The sequence below is a fragment of the Pezoporus occidentalis genome, unplaced genomic scaffold (genome assembly GCF_034315485.1).
Source record: "Pezoporus occidentalis ecotype Australia unplaced genomic scaffold, CSIRO_AGI_Poc_V1 ctg253, whole genome shotgun sequence".
In the NCBI taxonomy this organism is placed as follows: Eukaryota; Metazoa; Chordata; class Aves; order Psittaciformes; family Psittacidae; genus Pezoporus; species Pezoporus occidentalis.
In genome coordinates, this window is record NW_026914426.1 from 445,816 (window position 1) to 473,243 (window position 27,428).

The 27,428-nt window shown below is 43.1% G+C and overlaps 1 protein-coding gene and 2 long non-coding RNA genes across 4 annotated transcripts in view; all 3 read right to left on the reverse strand.

Moving 5' to 3' along the window:
• Positions 1-1,349: 1,349 nt before the first annotated feature.
• LOC134166138 (uncharacterized) lies at positions 1,350-3,287 on the reverse strand. Its single transcript, XR_009965762.1, has 2 exons — positions 2,714-3,287; positions 1,350-2,598 (listed from the first exon to the last, which is right to left on the reverse strand). It is a non-coding gene; the product is annotated as an uncharacterized LOC134166138 (long non-coding RNA).
• Positions 3,288-4,374: 1,087 nt separating this feature from the next.
• On the reverse strand, positions 4,375-8,123 carry LOC134166142 (uncharacterized). The gene is made up of 2 exons (XR_009965763.1): positions 5,529-8,123; positions 4,375-5,362 (listed from the first exon to the last, which is right to left on the reverse strand). It is a non-coding gene; the product is annotated as an uncharacterized LOC134166142 (long non-coding RNA).
• Positions 8,124-8,656: 533 nt separating this feature from the next.
• ULK2 (unc-51 like autophagy activating kinase 2) overlaps positions 8,657-27,428 on the reverse strand; it is a 40,330-nt gene continuing 21,558 nt past the window's right edge. The window contains exons 12-28 of one of the 2 annotated variants that reach the window (XM_062623486.1): positions 27,079-27,167; positions 26,489-26,660; positions 25,646-25,706; positions 25,305-25,397; positions 22,054-22,191; positions 20,885-21,030; positions 20,557-20,637; positions 17,507-17,793; positions 17,194-17,387; positions 16,580-16,689; positions 15,603-15,755; positions 14,647-14,855; positions 13,167-13,345; positions 12,129-12,247; positions 11,595-11,752; positions 10,609-10,744; positions 8,657-10,507 (exon numbers count right to left, since the gene is read on the reverse strand). In XM_062623486.1, coding sequence (XP_062479470.1) covers positions 10,440-10,507; positions 10,609-10,744; positions 11,595-11,752; positions 12,129-12,247; positions 13,167-13,345; positions 14,647-14,855; positions 15,603-15,755; positions 16,580-16,689; positions 17,194-17,387; positions 17,507-17,793; positions 20,557-20,637; positions 20,885-21,030; positions 22,054-22,191; positions 25,305-25,397; positions 25,646-25,706; positions 26,489-26,660; positions 27,079-27,167 — 2,393 coding nt within the window. In that variant the 3' untranslated portion in view covers positions 8,657-10,439. Of the gene's footprint in view, positions 10,508-10,608; positions 10,745-11,594; positions 11,753-12,128; positions 12,248-13,166; positions 13,346-14,646; positions 14,856-15,602; positions 15,756-16,579; positions 16,690-17,193; positions 17,388-17,506; positions 17,794-20,556; positions 20,638-20,884; positions 21,031-22,053; positions 22,192-25,304; positions 25,398-25,645; positions 25,707-26,488; positions 26,661-27,078; positions 27,168-27,428 lie in introns of those variants that run through there. The other variant, XM_062623487.1, reaches the window with a different exon arrangement.

A 27,428-nucleotide genomic window follows, 5' to 3' on the forward strand; every position in this document is an offset into this window, starting at 1 on the left:
GGAAAGAGAGACCAGGACCAAGGAAAACCAACCAGCACATGAAAATGCAGGTGGTGGCCTGTAGGAGGGAAAGCAATCGACAGGAATAGCCTGGCCAGGACAGTTGAATTGACCTTGATACAGCACTCGCATGGGAAACGAGCCAAGAAAAGGCAGGGAAATGAGGAGGCAAGGCTGGGCACATTCCAGTTAAAAACAGCCATGTTACAGCTTGCTCTGGGAAGTCACAGAATCATCAGGGTTGGAAGGGATGGCTGGAGATCACCCAGTCCAACCCCTGCCAAGGCAGAGCCACCCAGAGCAGATTACACAGGAGTGGCTCCAGGTGGGTTTTGGATGTCTCCAACCAGGGAGTTCCACAACCCCCTTAGGCAGCCTGTTCCAGTGCTCTGCCCCCCTCAATGGAAAGCAGTTCTTCCTCATGTTGCAGTGAAACTTCTTGTGTTTTAAATTATTACCATTGCTCCTCAGCCCGTCACTGGGTACCACTGAAAGGAGTCTGGCACCATCCCCCTGGAACCCAGACCTGCATTGATGAGATCCCCTCTCAGTTTGCTCTTCTATAGACTTACCAGGCCCAGCTCCTACAGTCTCTCCTGATGAGATGCTCCAGCCCCCTGATCATCCTTGTGGCCGCCAGGAGACCCTCTCCAGTACCTCCTTGACTTTCTTTTACTGAGGAGACCAGAATGGGACACAAGGCTCCTGTGTGGCCTCACCAGGGTCAAGTAGAGGGAGAGGAATCACCTTCCTTGACTTGCTACCAAACTCCTCCTGATGCATGCCAGGATATTCTTGTCCCTCCTGGGTCAAGGGCTGGCTCCTAGTCAACTTACCATCCACCAGTACTCCCAGGTTCTTCCCAGCTGAACTACTTTCAGCTGAACCTGTACTGGTAACGAGGTTCTTCCTCACCAGGTGTATGACTTGTTGCCCTTATTGAACCTCATCAGGTTTCTTTCTGCTCAATTCTCCAGCCTATCAAGGTTCATGCTGAATGACAGCTCAACTTCAGATGTATCAGCCACTGCCCCAGCTTCATATCAGCAAATTTGCTTCCCAGTATATCACTGCCATGTATCCCCATTGGTGCTGCTTTCCCACAAAGCAGTGTGTCATGTCCCTGTGTTCCCCCCAAGGATGTCTCCTTCTGCACTGCTCCCTGGCACAGCAGGCTCAGGGTGGGTGCTACAGGGTGCTGGGGCAGCATCTGGCATGTGCCACCCATGTCCTCATGCCCCTGAGGGGTGTCAAGGTCTGACCGGCGAAAAACCCTGTGTCAGAAATACTTTGTTCGTGATTGCCAGAATGAAATTAAGATGTGAGGTCAAGTACCATAATCCATTGGTTTATTACAAAAGAAGATTATTATAGAAAAGACAGCAATGGGACAGACTAGAAGAAAGGACAGAAATTAGGCAAGAATTGAGGGTGCAGAGAAGGACAGTCACCACTGTCCCAAGTCATCATCTTCGGTGGTGGGTGTCCCCTAGAGTCAGTATCTGTCATCAGAGGTGGGTGGCCACATAGTGATTACCTTTTCCCCCTTTGAATTATGTGTGGGGGGAATATCTCTGTCCTTAATCTCAAGTACTGTACATTCCTGGTGGATCAGGTGCATCCACTTTCATTGGTCTTGCAGCCAGCTCTTCAACTGCAATCAGCAATCATGGAGATATGGGATGGCAATTCTGCACACTAATCCTTGAGATAACTGTGGAGTCTGGACTGTGGAGTCTTGTTGCAGCTCCTCACATTCATCTCTCAGATAATGGACGTCAGCTTCTCATACCAATCTTTGAGACAATGGGCAGCCCCTCACCCAGCTGAATGGAGCTGTGGGATGGGATGGCATGTGCCTGCTGCACGCAGTGTCATCAGGCCGCTTGCTGGGGACCCTGCAGAAGACCCTCAATGCTGGGCAGGGGAAAGGACAAGCGAGAGCACATCACGCAGACAGTGATCATCCACCACGTGGTGAACATCGAGAAGAGAGTCAAACTGTGCTGACCACTGTGGACACACCAGGCTTTAGTGGTGCTGTCAACACCACTGACTGGTGTGCGCTGTGGGGCTCTCCGCAGGGCTGAGCAGCACCACCGTGGGTGCCAGCAGCTCCGAGGGTGGGATGCCCATAGGTTGTCAGTCTGCAATGCTTGAACCACGGCAAGCATTGAGCTGGGGATCCTGGGAATCCTGGGGATCCCACAGGGAACTCAAGCAGTCACACCCCTGTCCCCACAACTCAGCTCTCTGAGCCAGTGGTTGACTACATGGACTACCAGTTCAAGCAGTATTTCCGTGATGAAAGTGGCCTCAACAGGACAACCATGTCCACTGCTGCCTCTATTTCATCTCACCTTTTGGCCACAGGTACAAGCAACTTCTGCCTGCACAGCCAAAATGAGGGGTGCTGGGGAAGGGGCCTGAGGGAATGGTGCTCACTGCACTCACCCCACAGCCTTTGTTCCCTGGGTGTGGACTTCATGAGGGCCCTGCACCAGCAGGTGAACACCAAGCTCCTACTGGGCAAGGCAGCCTCATGTGAGCATGTTCCATTTGCATGGTCTCCTTCAACTCTCTGATAGCTTCCTCTGCCTGTAAAAACATTCAGAAGAAAGAGCATTTACAGACCTGCTTAAAACACACACCATAGAAGAGACACTTGAAGACAACACCTCTGAGCAGAAGCTGATTTTGCCAGAAAACGAACCTGCTGTTTCGTGCTCATGTGGTTTGACAGAGTAGCGAACATCCTGCATGGCTCACTCTATAAGGATCGCTGTGTACGGCCTCTTTGTTTCAGGAGTCGCACATTTGTGTCCACATCTGCTCCAGCTGTGTCATTGTCAGATACCTACGGCTCTCCTGTTGACGAAACTGAACAGAAAAAGTAACAAAGCCAGTTAAAAAACATCACAGGGTTAAGAGCAAAACCTCACACAATGCAGTTAAATTTAACAATTGTTTGCATTATTCTGTTAGATGGGAAGTGCAGAAAAAGGATAACCATATTAATAATGTCCATCACTGTAACAGACAACACTGGAAAGACTTCAGACAAAACACCCACCTACAGAAACACTAAACTACCAAAAAGGAAGTGTACATTGACTTGAGTTCTCATCACCCATTACAAGGCCACAGCTTGGGTCTCACCAATGAGGAATGACCAAGAAATTAAACCTGTTAACACACAATGGGGCTGTCCAAAGAAAGCAACAGTCCCCTTCCTCTCGGAGCTTTTATAAAGCCAAGGGCATGGTACCTACTGCCTTACAGACTTCTGGTTGGTTGCGTCTTCCTTCTTCCCCACCTGGCTTTGTGAAACGTTCACTAACACCGTGTGTGCCTGCAGGACCCTGCCGAGGACTCGCTCGCTGGAGATGGGGGTTAGAACCCGTGTGAAGCCACCTGAGAGCGAGCTCACGGCGCCGTCAGCGGGAACGAGCGAGTCCCACTGCCCGGGGCTGAACCGGGGGAGCCCGGGAGCTTCCGCGACCCGCGTGTCACCACCGCCAGGGCAGGGGCACCGCACAGCCCCGAGGCGCTGCCCCTCTCCGGCTCTCACACGGGGCTGTCCCCGCCACAGCCGGGTCCCCCCACGGGTCTCCCCCCCTTCCCCAAGAACGTCCCCGCGCTCGACCCCGGCGGTGCCGCCGTCACTCCCGCTCCGCTGCGCCCTCCCAGGACCTTGGTGCGGTAGCGGCGATCTCGCAGCGCTGCCGCCGCGCAGGGCCCGCACCACGGCCCCGACAGGGAAGCGGACGCGGTGCGTGAGGGCGGGCACGGACATGGCGGCGACAACGGCTCCCGCCCCCCCAAGGCTGCTTTCTCCGCCAGGCGGCGGTGGCGCCCCTCCCGGTCGCTGCTCGCTCACGTCCGCGGGCACGTCCTGACAAGGGCTTGGGGCTGCGCCCTGCCCTGCCCCGTCCCGTCCCGACAGGAGCGGGAATCCCGGCGCTGTTTGCCCCACGCTGCGGGGCTGCTCACACCTCTGACCATGGGGCTCGTTCCGGCCGTCCATAGAGAGCTTCATCACCTTCCTCCTCCTGGTCAGATGGCCTGTAGTAAACCCCCACAGCAGCGTCCCCCAGGTTAGCCTGGCCCTTAATTCTCACCCGTCAACTCTTAACTGGGTAAAGCTCGACACCTTCCACTTGCTCTCACGTGAAGAGCAGCTCCACCACCTCGCCTCTCTGACCTGGCCTTTTTAAAGAGCACACAGCCACCGGGGACAACATTCCAGTCGTGGGACCAGGTTGCTACACACTCCTGTGCCCGGCATGCTCTTACACTGACTGTTTGCTGCTACTGAGACATCCCACCATGTCTCAATCATTGCAATGAGATCATGGCCCTGCAACCATGCACAGATTTCCAGCTCATCTTGTTTATTCCCCATACTCCAGTGTTTGTATCCCGGCACTTCAGAGAGGCAATTTCACAGCCAGGTTCCCCAGACGAGTGTGAGAGGATTCACCATGAACATAAACAGCCTCAATCTTGTTAGGCCTTTGATCCTCATCTTGAGAGGCACTCAAGGAACATCTGTCCCTGCACTGGCTGGTATGATCTACCCCCCCAGTCCTTCAGTTTAAAGCCCATCTCACTGAAGATTCTCTTTCCCCTTCTAGACAGATGGATCCCATCCCTCCCTAACAGCCTACACTCACTGACGCATGACCCACTGTCATGAATGCGAGGGTACGTTTTTGAATTTGGGAATTACTCCCAGGTTGTTACACACTCCTGGTTCTGACATGCTCTTACACAGACTGTTTACTGCTAATGCTGCTCAGCTGAAACTATGCCCAACTAAATCCCTGCCTGCAACACACAGGGCCATGTGCTCATGCCCAAGAGATGGAGCAAGCATGGAGTACATGCTCTCCCCTCAAAGTTTCATGACATCTCCCCAGCTCTCCAAGGCAAGGGGGTGCCTCTTAGCTCAGCAGTTTGCACCTGAGCCACAACTCCCCCCAGATACAAAGCTTGGCTTTCATAAAGTCATTTGGCTTTGCTAACAACTCGTGGGCTGCAGCTTAACCAGCATGTGAACATTTCACAAGCTATTGCACAAATCTCAGCAGTAAACAGCCTGCTGTGGAAAAGAATGACAAGAGCAACTGCCAATACTGGCATGCAGGAGGCAGCATGTGAAAGAAAAACAGGCTGGGCTTGACAGGGCCCTTGAACTTGGTTATTTGGAAAGGAGCTGGGTTTTGCATTCAAGGATACAGGGGTAAGGAGAACTGGGAACATTCCTCACATGGGCAGTACCCAATGCAAACATACTCGCCTTAATTCTGTTCGCATCCTTGCAGGCAGAGCTCTGTCCAGGCACCAGGCACCATGCTGTCTGGAGGTCCAAGGAAAAATTAGATAAGGAATTAATTTTACTCTGAAATCAGAGTAAAAAGATCTCTGAGCATGGAGTATTCCACTGCCCCTGGGGAAATAATGCAATGCATCCTCAGTGCACAGCAAGCCCAGCAGGGGATGTCTGCTGGAGCAGGGTGATTTACCTTTGTTTTCTGGAGTAGCCATTCTCCAGAGCCTGGAAAATTCTCATCCTTCCGCATGAGGGTCATCATGCCACAGCAGCACTTCTTGTGCTTGGTGTCACGTCCCAGCTCATCTCAGTGGCCAGCAGGCTGGTACAGTGCCTCACTTTCGCGGAAACCTGGCAGCAGCGTGTTCCAACCTGGTAGATGATCCCTCTTAGTCCTTCCTTGTCAGGGACACCTTTTAGCAAATTATGGACAGAAAGCAAGGCTGAGGGTATTTTAAGTGTCACAAAATATCAGTTGAGTCCCCCTGTAGCAGCTGGGCAAGACACGTGGATTTCAGCGAATCATGGGATCTTGAATGAAATGGAATAATACCCCAGACAGCACCCAGTGAAATGCATGGTCTGCAGCGTGCTCCCCACGCCTGGGAGCTGACAGTGTCTTCTATTTTTATTTAGTCACTAGGAAACAAAGGGAACTATTTATGGGGAAATTGAACTCCAGAGGAATCAGGAGGTAAGCAGCACTGGGGGTGCTCTAGTGGGCTACACTTGCAGCAGCAAGAGATATTTCAGTGAGAAGAGGAGCTTGAGATTCTCCTCTCCACTCTATTCCTCACAGCCCTGTGCTTTCACCCCCCTCATGGAGTCAGGGATAGCAAGGCAATGCAGTGTGACAGGCTCTAGGCCTGGGGAGCATCCCCTTGTACTATTCCTTGCCCTGCTCTCAAAAGCATCATGGAGAGCCAGGGGAAGAACTCTGGTTTAGGAGGTAAACTGTGCAGTTTCAAGAGTCCACCAAATAACACAGCTAATCAAGAAATGGTTTTAGCTCACACACCACGCTTACAGAACTTCAAGTTGTAAGCCAGGCTGAGAATCCTCAATTTCTGCTTAAACATCTACCTAGTCTCAAGTTCCAAGTATTTTCCAAAGTTACGCAATCTGGCCAGTGGCACAAGACCGGCAGAAACAGAAGCCCAAACAGCACTCAATCACAAAAGCAGGTACAGAAGATTAACAACAGGGAGAGGTTTTAAGGAACCTACATGAATAAATGCAGCTTAGTTCATTTATGGCATCACTTGTTTTGAAAGCTGTGGCTGATCTCACATTTGCGAGAACAAGATACTGTGTCGTATAGACCCATGGTCTGTGGGCTGCATTGTAGACATAGCTGGGGCCATGGAAAATGTGAAAGCCACACAAAGAAACAATGGAAATGATTGGCACAAAGACTGCAACAAGACTCAGCAGCACCACTGGCACTTGGTTTGCTTTCAGCCAAAGAGGAGGGGGGAGCCTGTCGCATACAAAAGCCTATTGAAAAGGTGTTTGTCCGAAGAAGCAGTGCCAAGACTTGGTTAGACTGGGCTCCAGCTGACTTACAAACCTCAAGAAAGGGGTTACGAGATACACTTCTCTGATCTACAGAAAGAAGGAGCTACGTGGGAGCTTTTTAACAAGTCACAGCCAGGGTTATGGCTCAGGTTGGACAGGGAAGTTCAGGCTAAAAGAATTTTTGCTTGAAGACTTAAAGGCATCCTGGACAGTCAGAAAAAAAGATAGTAGGAAGCAGAGTTCAGAGCAGACAAAGGAGTCAAAGGATCCAAATTTAATAAAACAGACTAGGAGAGGAAGCAGGAAACCAAAAGGAGGTGGGTCACAAGCCAGGTCACAAGCCAGCCTATCTGAATTTCAAAACCTCCACAAGCTGTGAAAGCAGCAGTATCCCACTTTACTTGCTGTAGAGATAAAAAAAGGAAACTTCCCTCTTCGGTACAGCTGGGCTGTGCATGGCACAGTGCTGTGACACCAGTGGATCACAACTGCTACTGCCTCTGAACCCAGAGGTGACAATGGCAATACCTGGATATGGCTGTAGCAAGAACTATGCAGAACCTAGTGACTCCCAAGAACAATTCACACCTCTCAACTGAAAAATGCTTTTCAATACTTTGTAGTATCTTAGTTGCATGTTAAATTACCTGGATTTCATCCACTGTATCAGAGGAAGGGCTCACGGGGAGTTCAACTTCTTGCTTATAAAAAGCAGCAAATGTCAGAATCAAAACATGGTTTAGATTCTTCAGCCTATATTATACACTGTGGAGAGAGTGGAACAAGTACAGAACATGGTGCTCTTGAGTAGATGCTAGAGAGCTGAACTAGAAAAGCACATCCAGTATCTCCTTTCAAGTTCTATCAAAGGCTGAGAAAAAAGTGTGTGGTAGAAACAAGCACCTGCTATTCAGCACAGAGAGCTGAAGACAGAGGACAGCTTCAGGATCTTTGTAGAATGAGTTTATGCAGAAAGACAGGCCATGAACATTGGTCCCCTCCTCCTGAAAACAGCGAACAAGAATAGGCCTTTTCTTCCTCTCCTGTTTGTGCAGCTGTAGTCTTGCTGGCAAGAGTGGATGGAGAATGAGCTTGAATCCTGAGGAAAAAAAGAAAGGCAACAAAAACCAGTGGGTTCCTGGGAAAAGCCGCCTATCTCCTAGACTTGTGCATTAAGGCTTTTGCTTTGTTTCTAGATCTGTGTTCAGACATATCATTAGCATTCCCTGCTCACTTCTTCCTCATCCTCTTCATGTGCTAGTCAAAAAGCGTAGGGATAATTAACTGGGAGATGGTACAACTAAAGAACACAACAGCCACACACAGGCTACCACAGCACACCTTGGCTGGGGAGAGGATACTGGTTACAAGGGGGCAAAACCTGTTTTTTGTAAAGCTTAGATAGAAATTGTAACTTACTGCCAGTTTTTGTCAATCCGCTCTCTATACGCTGTTTTGGCAGCCCAGACAGCTCTTCTTTACTAGAGGCAACAACTAAGCACCTTGTTGAAAGAACATACAGCTGTTACCCAGGAACCTACTTAGCATATTTGTTTTCAAATCCAAGTTTAAAAGAATAACTAAAAAAAGCAGGGTAAATTGTTTTGCTGAAGCCATGGAAAACAAACTCAGGGACACTTTGTGCCAGAGCTATCCAGAGATAACAAACTTGAGCAAGTTGCCCCATCCTGCCCTGGTGGCACATCCAAGCGCTAAGGGGAACATTCAGCAACTGGTTTAACCAGCCAAGTACAGGCTGGTTTAACACCACTGGCTTTTGGTTATAGAGACACAGAAAGTCAGTTTTACCATAGAAACACTTCTAGTGTCAGTATTTATTTTTACCTTAATATACATTTATACAGGCCATAATAAAAAGGCTATTTGTTACGCAACAGTTCAGTGAGTTATTACCTAGTTTCAAGAATAATGCATGCAATTACAAAGGAGAGGTAGAAACACCGTATTAAAGACCTAAAAATACAAACATTATATAAACAAACACTTTCAAATTAACTGTTGGATTTTCATACAGATAAATAAGGTAAAAAGTACATTACTCTGTCAAAGTAAAGGAAACACATGGTTATCCAAACACTGAAACAGTATTTTGATGTGTAAGCCCTGTACAACTTTGTCAAATAATTCAGATCACTGTGTTTAAGAGGATTAAAATGATTTTTGTCCTGGAGAATGGTTTATTCAAGTATTCAAGCAGCTGAGTAACAAAAAAAAGTCCCCAAGATAAAGTATAGGAACCATTTCCAGAGAAGCTGATCTGCCTAAATACTTTGCAAATCACTGCCCTGATGATCTCATGGGATGCTTGAAATGATAATGCCTATAAGGCTAAATGAAGCTTCCCACCTCTCCCCTAGAATGCACACATAATAATCCTGATTTTTCACACACGCTGTATGTAGATATTCTACATCAAGTTATCAGCATCTCAAACTCCAACATTATTTTCTGGTTTTGCATGGTTCCTTGCAGAACCTTTCAGTTTACAGTATTTCTTGTAATACTGCCCAAGAAACAAACTACAGAGAACTGTCATTACATCCCTAGAGACTGCAGGCATTAATGCACGTATTGCATGCACAATAAAAGATGCAACCAAATCTATATAAAAAGCAAACAACCAGCAACTCAACATTGCTATTACTGAGAAAAGTCCAGACCAGTAGTTACTCAAGTATTAGACAAATAGGTATAAAATGGAAAGGCTCACATGAATACAAGTTTTTACAGTTTGTCTGAAAGTCTTCTAGAAGCTACATTTGAAATTCTGAAAAGAATTTTATGTACACTGAAATGAAATTCAGCCAAGTCCATTGTGCCTTCTTTCTCTAATTTTTTAACATAGTTCTTCAAAAATGAATATACAGTTGCTTTAGTAAATTAGTGCAAAACAAAATATTTTGGAAGAAGATCATCAAATTGTATCCACATCAGCTGAAAACCCACTGGGGATGTTACACAGATGGAGCACAATTTCTTCCATGACCATCTTTCCCCTGTGTAAAGGAGCACTTCCTCGTCATCCCTTCATATAACAAGCTGAGCCACGTTTACAACATGTGAGCTCCAATACAAGCCAGCTTAGCCCCTTCAATCAGCACTTGCACATAGTTAGGGTTTCCCAAATCCACTCTGCCACATTTTACTGACAACTTAAAAATATTTTTCACAAACATTTGAGGGAATCTTCCGAGGGAAATGTCTTTTTGTACCTGATGCAGAAGGATCCACTCACTATAAACCTCATGAGGAAAAAAAAAAACACCCAAACCCCTGATCATTCAAGTCCAAAGCACACGTACAAGGATCAGTTTGAAATGTGAAGAGAGACTCTTAAATTCTGTTGCTAGGAAGAAAAAGGAGCTGCTGGATCAGTAAGGCAAGTGTACTTTTGGAATTTCTCCTCTTTGAATAATGCTGCTGTTTCTTTGGTAGTCACCACAGAAATGAAAGAATCATCTTCCACACGGGGCAGAACAAGAACAACAATTAAGCTGTAGTGAAAAAAGTGCAGTATCACTGATGTGGTCCCGTATGTTCACACCATCTGGTCCTTGGGATATTTCTACTGCTCATATACAGCCACTGTACTACAGCAAAGTGCAGAAAGCCTTCGCTCAATGCTAGATTTATCTGCAGAGAGAGGTGACAAATAGGTGATGACTCCAGTGTTATTTTACAATGCATTAATTCCATGCAGTTGTCAATATTTTCATGATTCAATCTGAACTTACACTTGTGTACATTTTCTATATCTGCAGGGTCTTGCAGTATTTTAGTCAGTCCTTCCAGCAGCAAGGCTGCCTTGTGGTATCGATATGTAATATCTTCAGTTTGCTGAAACATCTCATCCAGAGCTGCTGACTGAACCTGCAATCATTCAGAAGATTCAGTTACATAAACTGCGTCAGGCAAATAATGAAACGAAAAATTCAAATGGAATGATTTTTGAACCTTAATGTAGCTGATCTGTTTTTATAACTGTGAGATAACAAAACAAAGTCTGAGAGAATACAGCACCTGTGCTGTATTAAGTGTATTCTGCACATATAAACTATAACAGCACTTTCTGATCTTTTTGGTTTACATGTGTTACAACAACACGTGAATAAATATGCTTGTTCTTACACCTGCATTCTCTTGCAAAGAAGACAATTTGTGCATGACCGCACCATTATAAGGGTTAACCACAGTATTTGCCACTGTCTTGCGTGTGACACCTGTGCTAAAAAGACTTCCCTCTCATCACAAAAGCAGTTAAGTTCCTTGTGTGGTTACTGCCTCTGCTCCATAACAGATAAACAGTTTATCAATTACACAAAAAAAGCTTCCACGTTTTTTCCTACTGTTTTTGCTTTGTATGGACAGGCTGATGTTCTTCAGATTAATCTGGTAGATTGATGAAGCTACTTCTGTTGCTTCTGTGCTTTACTAAGCCTTATTGGAGGAGACTGCAGCACACAGAGCTGTGTGGCTTAGGAGTTCATTTCCTAGTGGTTTTGTACCAAATGTGCTGATGTAGCGGAAATGTCCCTGAGGAGCAGTATCTGCCAGGAACTTTATAGCCACAGTTAAGGCAGGGCAGGAAAGAGAGTGAAAAACTAACAGAGATTACCATGAACAGAATGCTGGAAACATACATTCTATTTTCTGGTGATGCAGAGAGAAGGAAGCAATTAATCTTAATATCCTATCATTTAGGTAAAAGGAGTAACTTAACCATTTCTACAGCACAGCTGTAGATGAGTTTCTCTGCAGTTACACTGTTGATTTCATCAATGAACCTCTGCTTGTCCGAAAAGAAACGATTCAACTTTTCAGTCAGTTTCTTGCACATGCCAATACAGAACTTGTATCTCTCATTGAGGCTTTTCACAACTGGAGGAAAGGTAAGAAGAAATTAAAACAAAATAAATCAACCAAACAGCATAGCCTAAATTCAGGTCTTCCCAGCACTAGCAAAGTCAATCTGTTTAAACTTGAGCTTTTAATGTTTATTTACTTCTACAAATTAGATATATATCAAATTTTTACTTCTACAAATTAGGTATATATCAAATAATTTCCATTTCAAGTTAGTAATTGCCCATTTCTTAATAGTTTCTAGCTGTACCTTTGTTTATTATCCGAACTGTGCAATCATACATTATCTCTTGTACTGAAGAAAACAAACATGTTGTAATTTAAGCTTTCTGAGTGACCTATCAGTGAAGAAAATTCACAAGCAAAGCAAACTAGATTATGTTGCATCTACCTTGCTTAACAGCAGTGGATGGGTTCAGCTTCCCCGATTTGACCTGTGCTTTGGCAAGATGCAGAGAAGATGCGAGCAGCTGGGCAGCTTTCATGTACAACACCAGCTGCTCTACTTGTCTAGGGAGGGGGGGAAAATAAGTAATTATGTACCAACACACCTTTTTTGAACACATTCAAGCCATGGGCAGACACCACTTTAAATCACAGCCCTACACAGGACCCAGCAGCAGCAGAAGAGGAAGACAGATGTTTAAAATGCAACTCCACCCCTCCCTTCCCTTCACAAACAGGCTGTCACGGGTTGAAGAGTACATCTGCTCATCTAGTAGCTGCAGCAGCAAATACAAACTGCTTTAATGTAGACATTTTAAAAAAGAACACTTATTTGTGAGGACTAAATGCCCGAGGTCAACGTCTTACCACAAGTGACTGGGTGTACTTTTCTTGCAGTGTCATTTCCTATGCCCCTGGAATTCTCAGTTGTGAAAAGCAAACACTTTGCAGGGCATTTTTGTTGCTCCCCCCCCACCCCTCCCCCTCCCCGAAAGCAAGCAGGAAGTGGAACTGCCCTTTCCCACCACTCCAAAATTCTCGTATTTCTCTTTGATTTTGTATTAGGGCTGATCAGTCCCACTGGAAAAAAAGGTCAAAGTTGGACACTCCTTCCTCTTTCCCAACCTCCACCACAGTGCTACTGCTTCAGCCCAGTCAACACAAACAGATGAGGATTCAGATCTGACAGATGCTGATACACAGACTCCTAAGGTTAGAAATGCAGGGCTGTACCTCAAGCCTGAACTCTTCACCATTTCCCCAACTTATGTGGCATGCTAGAAAACACTTCTTTTTTATTTGTCTGCTAGCAAATGTTTCTCTATCCTTTGCTCTTTCTCATTTGTCTTCATTGCTAAAAACTTATTCCTATAGAAGATTCTAGACAGCAAAACACTCTCAACAAAACGGGCATAGTTTGCATACATTTTGGATGTATTCAATATTCACTAGTTCTCTTAATACTATTTGACGACATACTTACCCCCATTCTTTGCTTAGCTGGCTGATCTGATCAACAACTATGCTCTCTTGGATTTGGTACAGTGATACTGCAGAAGTACACAGGTCTGGGTTTCCTCCTCGTACTGCTGTGAGATCCAGAACACATTCTGTAAATGTCAGCATCATGTTTAGATGACGTAGTGTATCTGTATGTTCTCTCTGTCAGAGGGAAAGATGACAACAATTTAACCATTAAGCCAAAGACAAACAAGTACACTTAAAACTCTTGCAAATCATTTGAGGGTTTCTTGGTATGTCAGTTCTATGCATAAATCACATTGCAGTAGAGCCAGAAGTAGGAACTACAGAATCAAATGGGTCCAAATCAACAGATATTAACTTGCTCTTTGTTGATAATTTCAAGATACTGTAGCTTATACTTAAGAGTTTTTCAAAAAAGCCAAAGAAACTGGGACATAGAGTTCTATGTTTGTTGAAACCCAAGCAACTGAAGGAATCACAAGTGGGACATAATACTTGTTATTATATTATCAGCAACCCAAAAGTATGCTCGGCACTTGTAGGAGAAGCCAAGAGGAACATTTGGCTTTTATTAAACAGACTTGATAACTACAAAAGAACTGATCTAAAGCTTCATACTTATCTGCTTCACTTTTAATTTACAGTTAGATCTAGAATTACACTGTGTTAGAAGGTGGCTGTTTAAAACCAAAGTTTACACTTTAAACTAAACAGCTTCAATTGGAGCTAATACCAAACTGCTTCTTGGTGACTAAAATAGATAACACATGCATAGTCTCTGCTCAAAAAAAACCCAGGTTAGCCTTCAAAACTAATGAAACATGTCTTAGCAATATTTATATCTTTTAGTTAGTAATACAGATCTTAATTCATTTTAACTCTATCTGTGGGAAGAATACAGTGTACTGTCAAGCAGTCAATAGATTCAATAGGGACCCAAACCCTTTCCAGCAAGATGTGAATGAGAAAACAGAACAGCAATATGTCTTGAGAAATTTACAGCCTAAGGATAGCAGTCTGGTGAAAGACCGCCCCGATTTGTGTTTTTAAAGTGTCACTCCTCCACACATTAAAAAAAAAAAAAAAACATATAGGACACTCTTCCCACAAGTAGGATTTAACGTCATCCACCGACTGTGAAGCAGCAGCTAAAAGCAATGCCCAGAGGGATATTGCTACTGTCAGCACCCACGTCCAGAGACTTGGCATTAAAACAGAGGCCTCTTTGGAAGGCTCTGGTGAACAAAAGCAACCATTTTCCTTTGGTTACCTATTCAAATACATAATATGCCAGGAATAATGACTAAAGAGAAACTGGTCACTATTGATACAGGAATATTTTCAAGATCTTATAAAGGAACATGTGAGACAGTGAAGAGGAAGCTACGAAGTGCACTGAACAGTCCTGTTTTTACCATGTCTCTGTTTTAGCAGCATTACACATTATAAAACATTAATTTTTATTTTTTTTTCTATACCTCCATTAAAGTTTCCTCAGGCAATTCAGGAGCTTCAAAAGTGATAAAGCCCTCTAAGCTGGGAGGCGAAGTACCATAAGGCATGTACTTCAGACTTGGAGCTGCCTCGGCTCCCGGAGGAGAAGAACCCATATAAATACCAGGAGGAGAGCCCATATATACACGGCCACTAGTAGAGCAGAGAGACCCTCCAGAACTGTTTGATCCAACTACAAGAAAAACAACACACACATTCAGTCTAATAGGTTGTTCCATCTCGCAGCGCTGGGGCTGCAGTTGATTGCAAATGACAAATCAATAGCCAGCACAGATTCACTCTTGGGAAGCTCTCCTGATCGGTCCTTACATCAGTCTGTGGAGAATGCAAAGGCTACACCACAATGAACAGTGACAATTGATAACACAGATTCTGGGAATGGCTGACAAGGATTCCAAGGCAGAGTCCAACAGTACAGACTGCAGGTTGTGCTATAGTTCACAAAAGCACAGTGCTGCACACTCCTGATCATCCTGAACAGATAGATGATAGCCTTTACCTTGAGGTCTTTGATATCTGGCAACATAGCTGATGCATGCCCAAATGCAGTCAGCTCACACTGCTTGCGTGCTGTTTCTGGTACAATGCACGGCAGCAGGCAAAAAAACAGAATCAGAAATCCAACTTTTCCTTTCCACCTTTGTCACAGAGATCTATTACGTTTCCTGTGGTGGAGTAAAGCTGTATACACAGGTTACACACTGCTGTGCTGTAAACCTATGCCTCTTGCCATCTCTTTAGGAGAAAAAAAGGGCAGAATTCATCTGACATTAATCGCTACTTTTCAGACTACTTTTACACTATGGCCCAGAGGATTTGCACCTGCTGTGCAAGGCAGTAATCAGGTTACCGGCCCAAGAATTGGGAGAGCCCAAATATTGCGTTTGAGAACAGTCCAGACTAGTAAGGGAAGTTTTACCTGAGGTGGTTCTTGTTCTGAGGACCATATGGGTGCAGGTAGGAGGGGTAGCGCTGCTCGGAGGGGACCCAACAGTAAACATGACAGCCCGAGAACTTGCCCCGCTTCCCATGGAAGGAGGTGCCATTGCAATTCCATAGGCTCCTGCTGGAGCTGGAAAAGAGAATTTCAGCAAATTAGTCCCTATTACATATAATCAAGTAATTACATGCAACAAATTGGAGCACTGCAGCACTACATGCTTGGATGCAGATCCAAGATTTGGACGAGTTAGAAGTTCTGACAGCAAATAAAACAAGCTGAGTGAACAGCCTTGGGGATACACAAGAGACAAGATGCAGCCTACACGTATCTTTTAATGTCGCTCTGCTCTAATCTCACCTAGAAAAGAGCAACAGAGGCTCTCTGCGAGCCTGAGGACACCACCAGTCCTGCAGCAAAAGATACAACAGAAAAATTTCAGACACAGACCATGACAGGTCTGTAGGCTGAAGACCAGCCCTGTCTGCAGAACTCCTTCCATCTGCTCAAAAACAAGGTGAGAACTTCTGTTGACCACTTGTGGCAAGGGATAAGCTGGGGGAGGGAGGAGAAAAAAGAAGAAATGACCCAGAATTACATAAACTGTCTTTCATATGAAAACAGGGTGTAATTAGGAAATGAAACAACCACAAAATGTGGGATTAAAAATAAAACCAAACATAGAAAAAATCCCAAACCCTTCTAGCCAGTAGAGGCAGTTAAGATATTTCTGTTTAGCACAGAAATAGCTATTTTCATGTCTCTGTTATTTTTAAAGCTATGTTAAAGAAATGGAACATATCCCCTCTTAAAGATTAGAAAAAAAACCACCCTGCTGTACTGAGGCTAAAAATTGTCAGAGCCAATTACTGAAGCTGGAAGCAGAACTGCAACTAGTTGGTACTCCATAAAAAACCTAGCACATGAAAGCTTGGATGTATCCATCTGTTTCTTACCTGTATCCATTGGTCGCTCTGTATTGAGGCTGTCTGTGCTGCCTTGATATAACTGGCCACCAAGGGCAGTCTTTACCTGTTGATCTGAGAGCTTCCCAGTACTAACAGACCTAGACAGAAAAAATGTTATGAATTCACAACAAAAGTTCTTCAGTGAGATCCTCCTATCTAACCTGCAACTAAGGATGACTTTCAGATTCTTGGTATTATAAGGGAATTCTTCAAGGCTTGAAAACTCGCTGTTCATCATGGACCTACTGAAGCAGAGCTAACTATAAAAACAAAGACACCCTCTTCTCTTAAAAAAAAATTTACTGCAAATTTTATCATATAAATTTTCAATCAAAACCTGAGCAGGCTTCAAAGAGGCACTGAAATTCCAGATTCAGATAATCAAAATGAAAGAGAACTAGATAGCAACACAAAACACTTCAGGAAGTCCATGCTATATTTAGACACAGTACAAAATGTTTCTGTTGTATACATCAAACCTCAGCATCTCCTCACAGCTCACTTTTTGCATGCGCTTCCCCTCCAAGTTGCTGTGTGCAACATACATTCTTCTGCCAAGTTACCTACCCAGCTTTACAGGTTATAAATACTACAGTACCTACCTGCCAAAGGTAGTTTTACTGTGCTGTTCTCCTGCCTGCTTTTCACCTCCTTGTGTTGAGTGGAAGTGTGTGAAATCCCTTGGGTCAGTGATGTCTTTAGGCTGCAGTGGGGGATCTACCAAGCCCTGGCGATTAGCCAGGGCCAGCAAGTTTGAGGATGCTTGAGTTTTAGGTATTTTGAAAGGAGCAGTTGCCTTTAAGAATCAAGACCAAAAACACACAAAAACTAAAGTTAGAACCCCCAAAATATTACTGGGAATGATTTCAGGCAGTGTGTTACCACATTTTACTGACAGTGGCAAACTTAACAAACCTTAGTAGGAGAGCCAATGATGGTTGGTAATGGAGTTTTGAACAGCCAGTCTGAACTCCTAGGTGATGATCCCATATGTTTGGTAGGCGATGTTCCTAGGCTACCTGGCCTACTTGGCTGTGGAGAGTGACTGTATCCATACCCAGCATAGGATGGGCATACTGGGTCTGAATGCTGCTTTCTGAGCTTCTGCTTGTTCTGATAAATATCTGTGAGAGTAGGTGCACTCTGCAACCTTGCTCCCATCAGAAGTGACTGCGGAGACTGAGATGGTGGTATTGGAGAACCTGTGGGGATGAAAAATAATGAAGAAATATTCCTCTTGCAGTGCTTGGAAAACACATCAACAAAGCCCAAAATGCCAGAGATCAACATTAAACTGCAAGGTGATGGGACTGCAAACATTGCAAGCTGTGTTTGATCATTAACTCCCTAGATGGCAAGGAGAACGGATTTCGCCTATCGGCTATTTGGATGTTTAAGCTGCCAAATCGGCAAGATTTCAAGGTGACAGCTGTACTGGCAACTGCAGTACCTCTGGCAACCTCTATCAAGACAAATAAAGTGGTTAGATTCAGCAGGAATGGCATAACCAATACTGAAATTTCAAGTGCAGCCATCAAGGCTCTAGGTTGAATAGAGGTTCTCAAGTACTGGGATTGTGATTGTACAAACAAGTGTGTGAATGCGACATTACATGTTAGTGGCTTGTTTTGTACATAGTGACTTCATTTGCAGACACAAAAGGCAGCTCACCTCATGGTTCCTGCAAGAAAACTAAAAATAACCACGTAATTCAAATAGAACAGTTTGGGATCATTACTTTGGGCAGTCATCTACTTTTTACTCTGTCAGCTGAATCTTTTTCGAAAGCTTATTATGTACAAAGCAAGTCCACAATTTAGTATGAGTGTAAAGTTTCTCCTAAAACAAATGGAAATGGAAGAGCTAAAAGCAGTCATCTAAATAGAGGGCTTTGGGGAAACCTCTCTTATGAACATCTCACCCACCCAAAAGTGCCCTTCCCTCTTTCAAAATAAGGAACCTGAAACGGGATCACATTCCTTGTGGCATTTTTATGTCTCTGATGGGAAACTCTGCAATAGGACATCAGACTTTAGCTTTATGGCCACAGTGTCCCAGATAAAATGCCCATCTTAGTAACCTCAAAGAGCTGACACTGAAGTGACAATTTCATGTTAAAAACATAATAAAGTCATGTTAAAAAAAAAAAGGCAAAACTGAAAACAAACCCTATTAACTATGTAAGATAAGAGCTGGCCAAGACAATCTTCTGAAATAGGCTCTGTTTCATAAATGTATGCTCAAAAAAGAAGAACAAAAATCACAAACTTCTTGCAGTTTGCTCAGTAAAGTGTCCAGCTGTCAAGACATCTTTCAACCTTCTTAAGCCTCTGCTTTTGGCTAGTTACATTTTGAATAAGAGCTACTTTATTTCATTCCACACCATTAAACAGTATGTTTTAGAACAGCCTTTCTGCTTACCGCTCCAGCAAAGATCAAGTCTATTTCTCATTAACTTCCCAGCCAAGAACTTGCTTGTTTGAAATCCCTCTGCTTGTCTATCTCATAGCACTGGAAGTCCTCACCTGTCACTTCAGAAACCAATTTTAAATCTCACTGCTTACTGTTCTAGCGTCATTGCCACCATGAGGAAGGCTTCTGAATTAGAAGTTTGTCCATTGCTGTCACTGGCAGCAGAAGCAGCTCAATTAGTTTAGAAGCTATGTTATGACAGACATCTTCACTCCTTAAAAAAATCTCAGTACAGATGACCTCTCGTCACCCACAAGCAAAAGGCAGCTTCCCACAGCCATTTAAACACTGCAATTTGTGGTATTTAACAAACAGAAATACCACTGCATTCATCTGAAATTAAGATATAAAGTCAAGTAGGAAAAGAATGAAGGAAACACATGAAAAAAATGAAACATTAAAAAAACCCCACCACCTTACAGCCATAAAACCAGTGCTCTGGTATGTCAAGTCAGTTTGATACTGGCAAAAGGCACTAAACCAAAAGCTCTACAAAATTCTACCCAAAGAAAAGATGCAACAAACATACTGCTTTGTATTCTCTTCACATCACCCCCTTTTCTTTTTAAGGGAAGAGACTATTTAAAATCTGTGGCTTCACTTATTCCTTGTCTTTTGTCGAGACTGCCGATGGCACAGCAATTAGGAAGGCAATTTTTGAAACATGTTACAGAATGTCTCCTATGGATGAAACCACTCTCAGATATGAAATACGGCTACTCCAAGAAATGAAGGCTCATCCCAAAATGATTTTGGGAAGTGTTTAAAATAGGGGAAAACCCCATAATATAGTTTCAACACCCTCTTAGAAAGTCAAATTAAAGAGCGTAACTAGTATTTTAGAAGAAGAAGAAAATGAACCCAAAATGTACGCAAAGCAGAATGTGTTGCTGAATTGCATATTCTTATGCCCAATCCTTCTGGCATTACAGTGCAATTCCATCTTTAAAAGTCTCAAAACAAGTCCTGTTTCTCCCAGATCTTTTTTTTTCCCTTTCTCCTGCTGGCATGCCATAATTTATGACTTGTAAGGCTTACTGAATGCTTAGCAACACTAACATCAGATCCCAGTCAATTTCCAAGGGAATGACGAAAATGTGTTGCATGTTGTACACTGGTAGTTCTCCCTCCCTTTTCTGAGGGCTGGCATAACAGATCTGGTCTATCAAAACCAGATTCTGAGAAGTATGTTACTCCCATTCATTATAATCTATCTACTTCCACCCCTGTTTCAAGACAGGCATTACCAGAGTTGCTTTATCTCAAGAAAAATAAATTTTAGTTAGTCCTTTACTATGCAGGGAATTAGTTATGGGGAAAGGCGTCTTGATTCTGCCACAACTGGGTTAAGTTTCTACAGAAAGTCAGTGCACTGCTTACCCAGTGTCTCCTATTAACCCATACTAATGTAATGTTGGCTATCCTCTCCCTTCACAAAAAGCTTTAGAAGCTCTATCAAAACAGTAGCGGTTATGCTGTCCAAAGTCACTCACCTGAGAAGTTTCTAGTCCTTGATTCATGTCCTTGAAGCTGTCCGCAACAACAGTGTCCAAGCTGCTCAGGTATGGTTCCAACTATGCAAACAAAATAAAAATAAAAATATGCATTTATGCTTTATACTTCACCTACAGATAAAGGTAAAGCAAAATAAAATCGAGTTAGTTCACTTCTGTGAATCATGTAACAGAAATTACTTCTGCAAATGTGACCTGGTTGGGTGGATTTTGGTTTAAGATAATTTCAAGCAAGAATTAGTGTTCTGAATTACTGTTCCAGATAAACCTGTACTTTACCTTCTCTGCTAAGAATTTATGGGCTTACCTAGTGGTGAAGGAGAATAGGGTCTAGAAGATCCTGTGGATAACCTGCGCCCAACACCCTGTGCAGTGTCAGCTGGCACTGGAGAACAGGAGCCCATCTTCACAAAACCCATCGGGCTGGTATTTGAGCGTCTCACAACTCCAGCTCTAACAAGGTGAAAAGACTGGTTACACACACTGCAGTAACCGTGGTTCCTTGAGATAAGCTTCAGAATCCCCTAAGAAGTATATCAGATAAAGAAAATACTGACATTTAAAGAAAAAGCTATGACGGTAAAGCTTATTAAGCTACTAACTTAAGCTAAGATTCCCATGCTGAAAACAAACAAGATTTAATTCCCTTTGTTCAACACTGACTTTTTAACTTTCAATGCCATAATAGTCTGTTAACTGGAGAAAATTAAACTGGATATCCCTTAGTACATGGATTCCTAATTTTCAAGTCATCAAATTTTGAGTTTTACAGTCAAGTGAAATGTATTGCTGCAAATGCTCATTTTTATGCCAACAAAGATTATGACAGTTTTCATAGCGGGTCAGGTCCATAGGTCAGGTTAACTAAAAACAGATGATTTAAGAGAACGGCACTTTCACAAGTGTAGCAACTACTATAAAATCAGAGATCCTGAAAAAAATACGCAAGGAACTAAAAGTTTGTTTTTTTAAAGATCTCCAGAGTTCCAAGCAGTCTGTTTGACCTTCACCATCCAGATTCTGTAGACCACAAGGCAAAGAATAAGTCTGGCACACTAGAGCTTTGTAATAGACAAGCTGGTTAACTAGCATCCCCCCAAATGCCTGGATATTCTACAGAACAATGCATTCACGTCATCATTACACGTGTGAAAACAAAACATAACTTATTACTGACATTCTAGTTTATAATGTAATGCCATGTAATACACAAAGAGGAATAAAAAGCAAGACTTCCATCTTTTTACCTTCTTGGGTTGAGTAAAAAAACAAGGTCCTTTTGTTTTTATGAAAAATTTCAAGTGCCCATCCAACAATCTTGAGACTGTGAAGGACTGTTACTTGTTATCATTAAAGTGTCTTTAGTGTGTTTTTGTGCAGAACAAAACATGACATCAGCAAGAAAGCATGGACCTCTGACAAGGTACAAACACAAACTAGAACCAAGAAAAAGGAGTTTAAACCCCCCAGACTCACCTTGGTGATCCGTGGGGGTTTGACACAGGGCTGGCAGTAGAGGAGAGGTTCTGTTCTATGCGCTGGTAATTCCGCAGCTGAGTGGGAACTGGGATCGGTGCTGTTTCGCTGCGGGGGGATACTGAAGGCTGACAATGCCTGAAGATGGAAGGTGTGGAGACAGGAGGTGAATAAAGATGAACAGGTCCCTCTCAGAACTGTACCACTGATGAAGTTACAAGAAAATCTAGGAAACAGGCAAGTATGCTGCTTCTGCACTCCCTGTATGCAGTATAATCACAGTTTATCCTAATCTAGCTCTAATACTTGTCCTAATCTAGCTCTAATACTTCAGAGAAGATGAGGAACTGTTCATTACTACCTGCCTTTCTTATACTGGCCAGTATCAGATCAAGCTGAGAGTGCAGAAGTAACTGAAGCACTTCGTCACTCATCATCCCAGAGATCCCTCTGACTTCCTGCCAGTCTGCTTGTTCTGTTTACCAAGCTTCAAAATAGCGTTCTAGGAAAACCCGCCACACTAAGAACAGGAAGTTCAGCAGCAGGGCTGGAATGCGTGCAAAAGCCACTAAAGCACAGAGATATCCCAAGAGACAACATGAACTTGCGAAAGGAAAACATGTTATGTAACCAACCCCTGACAAAATGACCAAAACCACACACCTGAACATTAAACCACAGACTCAAACTGCAGATTAGCACTTCCCAAGTTCAACTCAAGTGTCAGTGACCTGTTTTACTCAGCATACTATCTGATAAGGGAATCAAACCACTGCAGTGTAATCAGTTACCAATACTTTTAAAGGAAGACAGAATTCAATGGAAAGAATTTCAAATGAACGGGCTTTTTGGAAGATAATCTGTCTAATATCTGGTCCTTTATTGACCACCTCTTCAGAGAAAGATTAGAAATTCTTAGTGGAAATGTAAAAAAAGTTCTACCGGGCTGCATGGCATTGAACAGGAATCTGGGTTTCTGACTCTGTCTTACACTCTTTGCTGCCTCCGAGAATGAAATGCTACTTGCTAATACACATAGAACTGCCTTAACAAAAAAAACAACCAACCAAACTTTTGTCCTTTTATTCCTACCCAGTTTCTAGACACTACAGAGTAATTTGGAAGCTATCCATGAGCACACAATCAGTGGAAGGCCTAAAAGCTTCCACACAAGAGGAAGGTTTCACAACTGGAAACCACACAGGGGCAGCCTGCTATGACTAACACAACACCCTGAGGCAGCACACAGAGGCTCCCTAGGCCTGACCTCTGGAAGAAGGGAAGCAAATGTTCTTTAAACTGTGGCAGTGACATGGAGGAGGCTATGAAGACACTTCAACTTTTAAAATACCCAGCCTGGAAAACACCTTCCCCTGCTCTCACACAGCCCTGTAGGTATACCCAAACAAGCTCTGTGAGCTAACTGTAGGCAGCAATGCTGTGTCAGTATGGTGGAGAAGCATGGTGCAGTATTTGACCTTACCTCAGGGCTCCCCAGCTCAGCCCCGAGGCTAAACTCTGGTTCAGCATCCTCAGTCTGATGTGGTTTGTTACTAGTTACAGAAAACACAGTACAGATGTGTGCAGTGCTGCATGCAAGTCTTGTTTCTCTGAGAGCCAGAGAATAAAATTCACTATTAACCACCTCTATCTATTCTGCCCATTCTGGCTGGAGTCTGAGAAGTGTTATAGCTTCTTCTACTTGACTTAAAGCATCATTAACTATGGGTGCAATTTGCTCCCATAGTCTGAGGAGCCAATCACTGTTTCACAGGGCACAACCTTTTGTAAAAGACAAAACAAAAACCTACACTCCCTTCCTCCCCTCCCCACCCCCCAAAAAAAACCCATCAAACAATAACCAAACCACACAACAAAAGAACATTTCTCAGGAAAGAAAAAACCAATAGCAGTGCCTTGCAGACTATCAGACATGCTGCTTCCTTCACACCATGCTCCAAACAGCCAGTGAGTTACTGAAATTACTCAACCAGTAATTAAATCAAACTACTACAGTACAGAAACTGAAAGTGTGACCAGCAGGCACCTGTTTCTAATCACACGACTGTTTAGCTCCTAACTTAGTAATGTCCAGACAACGTGACTATGTTTTCATAAAACCTGTAAGTCTAAGAACTGTGATGCCTGACACAATTTAAAATAGGAAATGACAATGTATTTCTAATATGTTGTACACAGCCAATCCAGAGCAAATGCATCTTTAAAGACAAACCACCCCCATTATCTGCCCTTAAACATAAAAGGTAAGACTAAAAGCTGTATTGATAGCCCATGTCAGCAGATTTCACAAACTGCGCAAAGATCAGCACAAAGTAGCAAACTTTCCTTGTGACAAGCATTTCTAAACAAATAATGCTGACTCGCGGCCCTGTAGTATTAGCATAAGCCAAAAATACACCTAACATAATAGCTTTATTCCCTATTTAGCCACTCATCCTCTTTCTATTTGTACTGAAAACATTATGAAATTCATTACTTGGTCAAATGACAAATCTAATCCTTCTGTTTAGATATTACATGAGTAGTTAAACAGCATGACTGAGCTTCACATTTTTCATTATAACACAGGAAAGATTTCAGGCACCACTGATGAATATCAGTTCTATTTCAAACTAGCAGAACTGCAGTCTACAACCATGTGGATGAAAGAGGACTTCCTAACAGTCCTGCTGATGGAAAAGCTGTAATACATGTTTAGCTCTTTCATGTGGTTTCTTTAGTATCTTGCAAGACACAAACACAATATTTACAGTACTTGCTTGCACAGAAGCTGCACCCAGTTACCAGACACAAGACAACCCAGCCACGAGACACAAATCCATGGCAACCTGGGTTTAGCAAGTTCCTCTCCTCTCACAACTACCTCTTAAAATGTACACTGCGTTCAACATCTTGACCCACTAAATGGACTGTGCTGTGCTTCATAATACCAAAAAGGACAAGTCAGTTATGTCTCTGAAGTCTCTGCTTTCAACCAGTTCAAAATTTAAACAGAAAAAAGAATGCTCTCTTTCCTTAAGGAAATCTTTTGGGATGCATCAGAACCACAAGTTAGCTATGCAACTGTCAGCTGTTAGAATGCATTTAAGTGTAGAGAGCCTGGAAAAAAACAGGTCTAGCTTCTATTTCAGTTCAGTTTCGAGTAGCCACCCACAATTAAAAAAACACACCCATACAGTAGAAAAGGACCTCTTCAAAAGAGAGGAAATCCTGAAGCCTACATCACACACCTGTTAGCTGTACCAGAAGCAGTACTTCGAGAAGAGGCTGAGGATGGTTTCTGTACAGTTCCTGAGCTTCCAGAAATAGTTAATGGTGACTGCCTATGAAGACAAAAGCCACTGTCAATAGACAGGTCTTCACATCAGAGAAACTACTTTGCAGCAAAGCTTTCTGAATTCAAGCTGTTTACATATTCACATTAAGTTTAACTTGGCATATTAATCTTTAAGATAAAGGACACACAACTATGGAAAACCCATCACTGCCAAAACCCCAGCAACCCCTTCTACAGCTGCAGTATCAATTTTAGAACATGAGACTTCTTTTGGATAAAGTTCAGCACACCTACCCTCCACACATCAAGAACTCGCTCGAAGCCCGCCTGCCAGCTGCTCCCAATGGCATATCATCTACAGTGAGCAGAAGAACACATTGAAAACCCACATCATGAAGTAGAATCTTAAATAAAATTAAATTTCCAATATTCCTGTTGTAAGAATAACCACTTCTGGCAAACTTCTGTGAACATAGAGAAGTTTTCCATAAACTGCGACCACCAACAAAAAAGTGTAAATGGGGAAGACAGAAGATTCAAAGATCAAGGCACTAATTTAGTCAAATATTTACCACAAGTTAGTGGCATTATGCAGAAATCAGCTGAGAAGCTTCTTAGTGACACTTCAGGTTTGGACAACATTGTAAAATGGCAATGCACTACATCCAAGTCTTTCTACTGTACAAGCCCAGTCTGACATCTCACCTTTCATGGTAAACACTTTTTTATGGTTTTACCTGCATTTGTTTATTATCTACAACTCTACAGCATAGACTATAAATGTTCAGTTTAGCCTGGAAGTAACAAAGTGCCTGCCTCCACTAAGAGGATACTTGGGCTTCTTAAAAGCAGCTGTTTACAACTGACTCTTGTTCTGCTGCCAGACCCCAATATTTTCCATGACTTTCAATCCCCTTGGCATCTTTGCCGTATCTGGCTACTCAGCTGAAGGTGAAAATGTCCCAGATGGACATAGAGGTGTACCAAACAGTTGCCCTTCAAACATTAATCAAACTAGAAATTAATTCCAATGTGATTGACACACATTTAGAAAAGAGAGAGACAAAAAATAACAGAACATAAAGGTACGTTACAAGTGGGACTTGTTTTAATATATAAAATAAGGAAGGTACTTACACGAGTGGTCTGAAGAGATATTGTGTGGGACAAGAACAAAGTCATCTGTGTCACAAGACGAATTCTTACTACTGGTACTGGCAGAGTCTTTAGAGACCTGGAGATAGTTCGGAGGACCCAATGGAGGTGAAGACAAGTTTTCTTCTTGAATATGCTGCATGTCTGGCAGAGACTGGAGAGGGGTGGTGGAAAAAAAGAAAGTTAAAAAATAAACTGTAAATCCAGTGATTCAGAATTTAGAATTGCTCTTTGGAATATGACACTTCTAAAGTAAGAGTCATCACTAGCTTTGACAAAAAAAAATCCCCACACAAAACCCCCAAACAATGTAAGAAAACAAGGCCCAAGATTTACATATGTAGAAACAGAAACTGTGTTTGAATTTGAAAATTTCAAATACTAGATACCCCTATAGTGTCAATTTAGACAGTTCTATATTAAATAGGTTGTGAATTTAAACAGTTCAAGTTTATTCCATTATTCCTGATGATACAGATGCACCTCTTCCAAATACCTCATAAAATTGAAGTTACTAGTTTGTAACACTGTAAGGTTACAAAGGAGATTGTTCTGTAAAGCAGAGAACTTACTGGAGGAGAAGCAAAACGGCATGAAGGAGAGCTACCACAGGAACTGCCCGAGACTGAGCCTGCATATGTGGGCACAGGTACAGGGCAAGCTAGAAGAGGAAACCCCAGAGGAAAAAAAAAAAATAGGAGATTTCGAAAAGCTGAATTTCAAACAAAGTCATTTCCTCAGTTTTTCATTCATACGCCCTTATACAGCTTACAAGCACAGCACTTAAACATACAAGGGTATTTTTTAAATATCCTTAAAGACACCAAGGGTATTTTAAGTTCAGTTGAAATGTCAAAGGAACTAGTAAATAAGTATCACGTTTCAGTCTAGCATAATACAAAAAAGGATTCAACACTTAGGC